The sequence below is a fragment of the Bos mutus genome, chromosome 8 (genome assembly GCF_027580195.1).
Source record: "Bos mutus isolate GX-2022 chromosome 8, NWIPB_WYAK_1.1, whole genome shotgun sequence".
Classification (NCBI taxonomy): Eukaryota; Metazoa; Chordata; class Mammalia; order Artiodactyla; family Bovidae; genus Bos; species Bos mutus.
In genome coordinates this window covers 89,156,242-89,165,664 of record NC_091624.1, presented here as the reverse complement: position 1 = coordinate 89,165,664, position 9,423 = coordinate 89,156,242, and the positions used below count along the sequence as shown (strand labels likewise).

The following is a 9,423-nucleotide window of genomic DNA, read 5'->3' as shown; positions in this document are numbered from 1 at the left end:
CCCTAGGGTGAATATAACAAGTAAGCTTTGCACTTTCTTATTCTATGTATAAAGATATGCATGGAGTACAAAGATGGATCCATAGCATAAATGTGTTGTCAACATTTCATGGTGGGGGTAATTAGGAAAAAAAAAAATTCTCAGAAGACTCTGTCAATAGGGGAAGGGAAGGCAATAATGAAAAAAATGTTTGTGAAACACTATTCTAACGAATTTGGAGAGTGCACATTGAAAAGCAAAAATAAAAGTAGAGAAAGTAAGAGGGAACTTTCAGAAAATGGAAACCATGGGCTCCTACTTAAGACACAGGCCTGATGGAAGGTCTTCAGAGAACCTAGAAAGCAGGTTCACAGTCATCCACCTCCCCAGGCCAGAAGCATCTGCAAGGTCCCCGATGGCCCCAGCCTGGTCCTTACTCCTGGCCCTGCTGCTGCTCAGCTGCAACGCCATCTGTTCTCTGGGTTGCCACCTGCCTCACACCCACAGCCTGGCCAACAGGAGGGTCCTGATGCTCCTGCAACAACTGAAGAGGGTCTCCCCTTCCTCCTGCCTGCAGGACAGAAATGACTTCGCATTCCCCCAGGAGGCACTGGGTGGCAGCCAGTTGCAGAAGGCTCAAGCCATCTCTGTGTTCCGGGAGGTGACCCAGCACACCTTCCAGCTCTTCAGCACAGAGGGCTCGGCCGCTGTGTGGGATGAGAGCCTCCTGGACAAGCTCCGCACTGCACTGGATCAGCAGCTCACTGACCTGCAAGCCTGTCTGAGGCAGGAGGAGGGGCTGCCAGGGGCTCCCCTGCTCAAGGAGGACTCCAGCCTGGCTGTGAGGAAATACTTCCACACAATCACTCTCTATCTGCAAGAGAAGAGACACAGCCCTTGTGCCTGGGAGGTTGTCAGAGCACAAGTCATGAGAGCCTTCTCTTCCTCAACAAACTTGCAGGAGAGATTCAGGAGAAAGGACTGACACACACCTGGTTCAACACGGAAATGATTCTCACGGACCAACAGACCACACTTCCTCCTGTGCTGCCATGTGGAAGACTCATTTCTGCTGTCATCATACACTGAATTGAATCAATTTGTCAAATGATTTCAGGTATATTAAGCGACATCATGATCTACTTTACGGGCACTACTCCTTTGCAGATACTCAAACTGATCCATCTACTTATTTATCTATTTGGACATTTATTTATCTAATTTAATATTTATTTATCTATATTTAAAGAATTAAATTATTTTGTTCATAAAATTATGTATGTATACTTAAGGGAAAATATATTTTGTATATATATATTATATATATATTCATTAAACCTTACTATAAAAAAAAACTTTCTTTGTTTTTCTTTAAAAAAAGCACATCAAGACTGAATATGCAACTTGATTAAAGAATGCATTTTACAATTCCTTCCCCCATCTTTATAATTTTCCCATTACAAGTAAAAATATACTTTCTCTAGCCAGGTGGTGTGTTGCTCTCAGGACGTAGACATGAACATAATTAATCCAATCATTTTTGTAACTTTGGTTTTTTTAATGGAAAGTAACAAGTGGGCTAAAAAACAATAATGAGTTAATTTATAATAAAATGTTAACTATTTTAAAAATAGTATAATTAGTAGTAGAAAAAGAAATCAGTTACCAAAGAATGCTAAACAATGAAAAAGGAATTCCAGTCTTCAGCAAACCATGAATTTCCCCCAGAAGAAGGTGAGGAACAAGCAAATTGTGACAGGAGATAAAAATAAAAGGTAACTACTTATAGTAGACATTTCAGTGCAAATGTTCAATGGATATTGAGACCACCTGACCTGCCTCTTGAGAAACCTTTAGGTCAAAGCAATTTAGAACTGGAAACAACAGACTGGTTCCAAATAGGAAAGAAGAACTCATCAAATAGGATGGAGTATGGAATGAGAATAGGACTTAAAATGGAGTCCCATGATCTCAGTCTTAAAAGGGAGGGAATGGCACAAGGAAAACAAAGATCATGGCATCTGGAACGGGAAATAGATGGGGAAACAGTGTGTTAGACATTTTTTGCTCCAAAATCACTGCAGGGTGATTGCAGCCATGAAATTAAAAGGATCAGGAAGGAAAGTTATGAGATAGCCCAGGACATTACTTTGCCAACAAAGATCCATCTGCAGGGCAGTTTTTCCAGTCATCTTTAATTGGATGGGGACATGATTCTTTTGAACTGTGGTGTTGGAGAAGACTCTTGAGAGTCCCTTGGACAATTACTGTTTGTCCATTCAATGAGTCCATATCACAAGGAATGATGGCTGAAACTCCAGTACTTTGGCCACCTTGGCAGAAATCATCAGGAAAAGCCTCTGATGCTGGGAGAATCACAGAGTGAGATGGCTGGATGGCATCACTGCCTCAATGGATGGAGTTTGAGAATTCAGGACAGGGAGGCCTGAGACAGTGACTGGGTCAGGGCAGCATGGAACTGGTGCTGGCCCTGAAAACAATAATGGTTAATTTATATTTTCAATGTTAACTATTTTTAAAATAGTCTAATTAGTAATAGAAATGACTATCAGTTAGTTTGAATGCTACAATGAAAGGAATGAAAAATGGAATTCCCCAGTAGAAGGTTCCTTTGCTGTATGCTGAAAAATAAAAGGTAACATTTGAATTTTTCAGTGCTGGTTCAATGGATATTGAGATGGCAATTTAAAAGCATTTCTATGAGTTCTGAAGAAACTCTTTGAGAAAGCAAGATTAGTAGAAAATGCTTTGATCTAAGACAAACATGAATAATAGGGAAAGAATAGACATCTCATATCAATGCAGAGGCAGGAAGCAAAGAGCAGGGGCTGTGAAGTGTGTGGTTCTGGTCTCCAGTCCTGGGCTGTTTCGGGTTGGATCCTAGTTCTCTTTTCCATAAAGTCCCTTGTCCATCCTTGCTGGTAATTTCACCTCATGGAGCCTCTGCATTGCTAGTGAAAGACCAAAACCCAAAAGAGTTCAGAAGCCAATTTTTTCCCTTCTTGTACTATAAAAGTAAGAAACATTATTAATGAATGAAGTGTTTGATTTTCTGCAACCTCCAAGGGGACTCACGCCAAGGGCCACCTTCCAGGATTGCAGCTGCTAGTACCCTTGTCCCCATGGCAAGCCCCTGCTGACCCACCTCCACAGGAGACTCCACCTTTAGCAGGTAGGTCTGGTTTGGTACCCTGTGTGGGTCACTGCTCCTTTCCACTGGGTCATGGTGCACTCAAGATTTTGTTTGTCCCCTTTGAGAATGGAGTCTTTTTCCAACAGTCCTGTGGAAGTCCTGTAATTAAATCCCACTGGCCTTCAGAGTCAGATTCCTTGGGGATACCCAGTCCTTTTGCCAGATCTGCAGGCTTGGAAGCCTGACATAAGGCTCAGAACATTCACAACAGTGGGAAAACTTTTTTGGTATTATTGTTTTCCAGTTTGTTGCTTTCCCATCTGGCAGGTATGGGGTTTATTTTTATTGTGATTGAGCACCTCCTTTGCCTTGTTGCAGTTTCTTCTTTGGCTTTGGACGTGGGGTATCTTTTTTGGGTGGGCTCCAGAGTCCTCCTGTGGATGGTTTTCAACAGCTAGTTGCGATTTCGGTGCTCTCGCAGGATGAGATGAGTGCATGTCCTTCTATTCTGCCATTTTGAACCAGAAGCTAAGCCAAAACTTTGATATTTCACCATTGAAATAGGCTGAAGTATCTCATGCACACCCATCATATCTTTTATTCACCACCATGGACATACTTTGGCTGAGATTTGAACAGGAGGTTAATTACTGGAATTAGGTATGTTGCCTGTCTTCAAATAGTATGATTTTCTAAGACAGATCTTAAAAATCAAATGTCAGTGTGCTGTACAGAAAATATTATTATCAAGGCATATCCAAGTTCCTGCAGTAACAAGTCAGGGTTCATTTATAAAAAGTGATCAAAAAAGATTCCACCAATTTATACATTTACCATATTTCAACTTTTATTATTTTAAGAATTTCCTGTAGTCTGTACTTTTCAAGATCAAGGTCTTACTTTTTAGTTTTAAACACCTCTTCCCCACACACATCCTCCATCAGGACTTTCTAACTGAGAGTCCCTTAGATGGGGAGGAACTGATTCCCCAGAGCAGGAGCAAGTCTCCATTTCTTATTCCCACCCAGCATCCTGCACAATGGTAGGATACTACTGGTCCTCAGGGTTGTCAATAAAAGTGTAAGTGTAATAATGATAATAATAATGATAAGCTTAAAATAGTTTTACCAGTTAAACTGTTTGAAAATGATAAACTTGCTGCATTTTTTCGTTTTTATTTTTTGTGGGTTTCTCTTGTTTTCTCAGGTGACCAGTATATTTGTTATCTGGGCATCTCTTTAGTTCTCCCTCAATTTCCTGCATCATTAAGTCCAGTTGATTTTTCTGTCCTATGCTACTGTTTTCTCAGCTTTAAAATATGAATATGGGAGTGGATATACATGTATTTATAGTTGATTTATATTGTTGTACAGCAGAAACCAGCACAACACTGTAAAGCAATTTTTCTCCAATTAAAAACAAAATAGGGATAACAGGAATACTGTAGTCCATTCAATATACCATCTCATGTTCTGTATTCTATATGATGTTAATACAACAACTTAGAAAATTATCTTAATTGAGTAGATTATATAAAGCATCAGGGACACATTAAACAGCTGTGAGAGTTGTTACTGTGACAGGTGTATACAAAGGTTTCACCATTATTTCATGTCTACCCTAAAGATGATTATGCTGTATCTGTGCCTTACTCAGCTCTAATTTTTAATGCAAAAATTCTACCTCTGCAAATTAGAATACATTAATCTTTTCTAGTATCATACAAAGCATATCTACACATCTTGAAATTTTACTAACAAATAAAATAATCTCATGACTGTACCAAGCACACTGAGATATTTAATAGGCATCAGATCAACATGCAAATCAGTTCATTTGGCATATAAGATGCTTATTAAGAAGTAAATGGTATATTAAGCGTAAACCTACACATTATGCTGAAATAAAAAACATCTTGATTATGAATTTTAAACCAACTTATCTATATGAAATGACATTTTTAAAAAATTAATAAAACTCTCCAATGAAAAACTATGTACAAATTTGAAAGCTTAACATAAGATCCTTAGTTAAAAGAAATGAGAAGAAAAAAATATTTTGAAAATTGAGATTAATTACTTATGGTAGTTAACTGGGTCATACATTTGTCAAATATGGCTTTTGCTCAACTGAACTGAGATGATCAAAGAAGTAATTTTGAAAACATTACAGATCATTTTGCTTCCACTGAATCCAGGAACTTAAAGTCTTGTTTTGGCATAAGGAAAATATTTAAACTTGGTGTGAGTTTAAGACTTATCTATACATTTAAAAATATTTTTCAACTACTTGAACGTTGCAGGAGAAATTACCATTTATATTAAATAAAATAATTTCCCCTTTCCCCAGGGGCTCCTCAAGTTTATCCTCAAGTCTTCCCACTGGATGGTCCCAATATCTAGATTACTGTCTGGAATCTAGAAGCCTTTCCCCTTTCTCCGAATTAGTCTTTTTTCCCAGAAACAACCCGGAATCTGAAAACATACCACAATATGCTCAGATTTCCAGCCATCAATCACAGCATAGACAGGGACCAGTGTAAACCACTCTGGCTAAAATCTCCACCCAGGAAGGTGAGGACCTATGCAGGGGCAGGTGCAGAAATCAAAGGCTCTGAGCAAAGCCACTGAAAGGCTTCCCTGGGCAGTCTGGCCTGAAAAGGAAGGTTCGTCACTGCTCCTGGGGCCCCACGCACTCCCTGGGCCCCAGCAGCACCTAGTCAGCTGGAGGCTCCTGCCTACAGGGACTCCCCGGTTCTCCCCGTGGACTTGGAGCTGGAGTTCGAGGCGCTGGACCTGGACACAGGTGTGCTGGGCGAGCAAGGCCAGTTGCTCTGTTACACGGATTCTGTGGTGCCCTCCTGGTCGCTGGGGCACAGGGAAGGCAGCTTAAGGCACCTTGTTGAGCTGTAGCCCTCAGTTTCACAGAAGTGCTGAGTCTGGGGGATTCCTGGTCTCTCAGAGGGTGGCAATGGTGATGATCACCATTCTCCAGGGCTGGAGAACACCACCCTCCATGTCATCAGGGAAGGGGTTGGCATCTGGTGGGCTTGGTGATGCTGCAGATGTCAGGCTGTGCCAGGCTTTATCCAGCTGTTCTCAGCACCTTCCTGCAAGTAAGATCTGTAAATAGGTCAGAATTGTCACTTTCTGCACTTTTCTCTATTTTCTTTCCACTGAAAAACTTCCCTTCTATTCTGGGTATTAGAGAACGTCACAGCTTCGATGCTTCTTTTGTGTTATTACACTGGAAATGAAATTTTGTTCATGGAAAAGTCTCAGTCCAAAAGGAGATATTCATCTATATGAGTCAACTCAGCTTGAAATAAAAACATGAAGCTCAGTCTAACTCTCTTCTTTAGTCTAAAAGAGAACTTAGAGGTGTGACTCCATAGTCTATTTTGACAGTTTTTAAATTGAACCAAAATAAATCTAGCCATAACTCTCTGCATTTTCTTTTTAAGGTCTAATACATAAGGTTTTAATTCTTCCACAATTATTTACAGGACCATAGCTCTCATTTTGAGATGGTCTATGATAATAGTGGCATAATACTGAACATGGGTTAATTCATACAATTCTCTTCATTCTGTACCAAGTGTGCTGACTGCACACACATGGGACAGTGTGCCTGGAGATGTGGATTCCAGGAGAGTCATGCAGGGATGGTGTCTGTCCTCCTGGGAGCAGGAGAGTGGACACTGGAGGAGGATGAGGAGGAAGGAGGCAGCAGGAGCTCAGAGCAGCTGAGGGCCAGTACTCAGAGCTGACGGAGGAGGGACTGGGAGCAGCAGGAAGCTCTGTTCTCACACTAACTGAGGTCCTGAGTGTAGCCGACACCAGACTTTCACTTCCTCTCCTAAAAGATGAAGACAACTTTAGTACCATCACAGAGGACATTGTATAGTCCAAATAATATAAAGTTTGCAAATTACAGGCTGAGCACGTGGAAATTAATGAATGATAGTAGTCTTTATATCAATATAACCAAGAATCACCTGTTTAACTCCACCCTCAGTCCAACCAAGAGAAGCTTTGCCTGAAAGTCCCTTAACACTGTCAAGGGTCTGCATTTTGAGGCCCCAAGTGTTAATTCTAGGAGAGGCACTGCCTGCAGGACTTTGAAGGAGCCCAGGAGCCCAAGTTTCCTCCCTTTTGATCAATGCCTGGTACATTATGGAGAGAAATCCCACAGCATTTGAAGTTCTTTGCAGAGAAACAGATTCTAGGAAAGTTGTCTAATGAAACACAACTGCTCTGTTAATATGGAGAAGGCAATGGCACCCCACTGCTAGTACTCATACCTGAAAAATCCCATGAATGGAGGAGCCTGACTTTTCCGCTGCATTGTCAACCCACTCCAGTGTTCTTGCCTGAGAATCCCAGGGACGGGGAGCCTGGGACATGACTGAAGTGACACAACTGAAGCAACTTAGCAGCAGCAGCAGCAACTCTGTTAATAAATGAGATAAGTCCCATTCCTCAACCTCAGTTAGTTTCAGTTAGACCACCTCTGATGCTACTTTTTAAGACACAGATTATGTTATACTTTAAAATCACACTGGGAGAAAAATAAACCAGATTTGTAGTTACCAAAAGGTAAGGGGTGGCTGAAGAGGAAATTAGATGAAGGCAGTCTAAAGGGAATTTTTTTCTTAATAGAAAAAAAAGATACGGAGAGAAGGAAAATGGCTAAAATGCTGTGTTTTGAGGCCCCCCCAAAAGCAAAGTCTAGGATGGGGGCAGCCAAAAAGTCTCTGAAGGAGCAGATCCCAAGATTCCAGGCTTATGGCAGTCCTGGAACATTATGGAAAGAAATCTTACAGCCCTTGAATTCTTTTGCAGAGAACCAGCATTTTGAAAAATTGTCTGACAAAATAATGGCTGCTCTGTGAAGAGTATAAATGAGGTAAACAGTCCCTTGGTTGGATGGCATCACCGACTCAATGGACATGAGTTTGGGTAAACTCTGTGAGTTGATGATGAACAGGGCGGCCTGGTGTACTGCGGTTCACGGGGTCGAAAAGAGCTGGACACGACTGAGCGACTGAACTGAACTGAACTGAAACAGTTCCTTACATCATGCTCAGTTAGTTTCAGACCACCTTTGGTGATATTATTTTAAGACAAAGACTTTTTTAATGGTTAAAGAGACCAGGAAATCGGTTATACAATGAAACAGGAAAGAATGACAAGAAATGTGACATTCCTATACTTTCATCCAGGGAAGATGGCAACAGTACTTCTAAAGCGATTTCTTGGGTTAGTACTGGGGTGAAAGTAAGAAAGGACTTCTCTTAAGCGTGATATGTAAAAAGGCACCAAGTCTAAGACAGCAAGATAAATAATATTGTAATTCAGTATTAAAAAATGAAAGTGCCAAAATATAGATGCTGAACAAAACATCAAAATTTTCAAGAAAGACAAGAAATGTCCTTTTATTTGCAAGACCATATGTGTCTTACAAAGAAAGGCTTCATATTGTCAATGAAATCTGGGCAATTTTCATTTCATCTATAAAATTCTTCCCAAAGAAAATGAAAAGATCAGACCTGTAAATGCCCTCAACGCTTTGTACAGGACACTGCCTCTTCTTCCTCTGGTTCCTCTCTCCATCTCTCTCTTCCATCTTCTTTCCTTTCTTTTTGACTGCACAGCACTGCATGTGGGATCTTAGTTCCCAGACCAGACATCAGATTGGCACCTCTTGCTTTGAAAGCTCAGTCTTGCTCATTGGACCAGGGACATCTGCACTAATCCTTTTTTCTACACTACACGCAAGGTGGGGTGCTGGCAGTGGTGTTTCAGAAACTCGGGTTAAATAAAAATTATTTAAGACTGTCACACAGTCACAAGAAATTGTCAAACAAATATAGAAGTGATCTTGAATATATTGAGTTTGCTTCCATTAAAGCCAGGAAAGTAAAATCATATTAAATTCTTGTTTCAGTATAAATAAACATAGCTTAAAAAGAATTTAATAAAATAGAATAAATATTAATATATATTTTAATATTCATACCTAATATCATATATCTAATATTTAAAATATTTTAATAAAAATAAATGTTTTAATACTCATACATTTTAACATCATATATCTAATATTTAAAATGTTTTCATAAAAATATTGCAAAAATAAAAGTTTTAAACTATTTAATGAGACAAATATAATTAAGTATAAATTTAAGGGCATACATTCCTGTTCGTTTTTGAATATTCCTGCTTTTCAGTTGTTCAATACTTACTCCCCCACTTCAAGGCCAATTCTTTGAACGACACCCTAAAAGT

At 39.9% G+C, this 9,423-nt stretch overlaps 1 protein-coding gene across 1 annotated transcript; it reads left to right on the top strand.

Moving 5' to 3' along the window:
• Nucleotides 1-394: 394 nt before the first annotated feature.
• On the top strand, nt 395-964 carry LOC138988994 (interferon alpha-1). Its single transcript, XM_070376138.1, has one exon. The coding sequence runs from the start codon at nt 395-397 to the stop codon at nt 962-964; it is 570 nt and encodes a 189-aa protein (XP_070232239.1).
• The last annotated feature ends 8,459 nt before the right edge of the window (nt 965-9,423 follow it).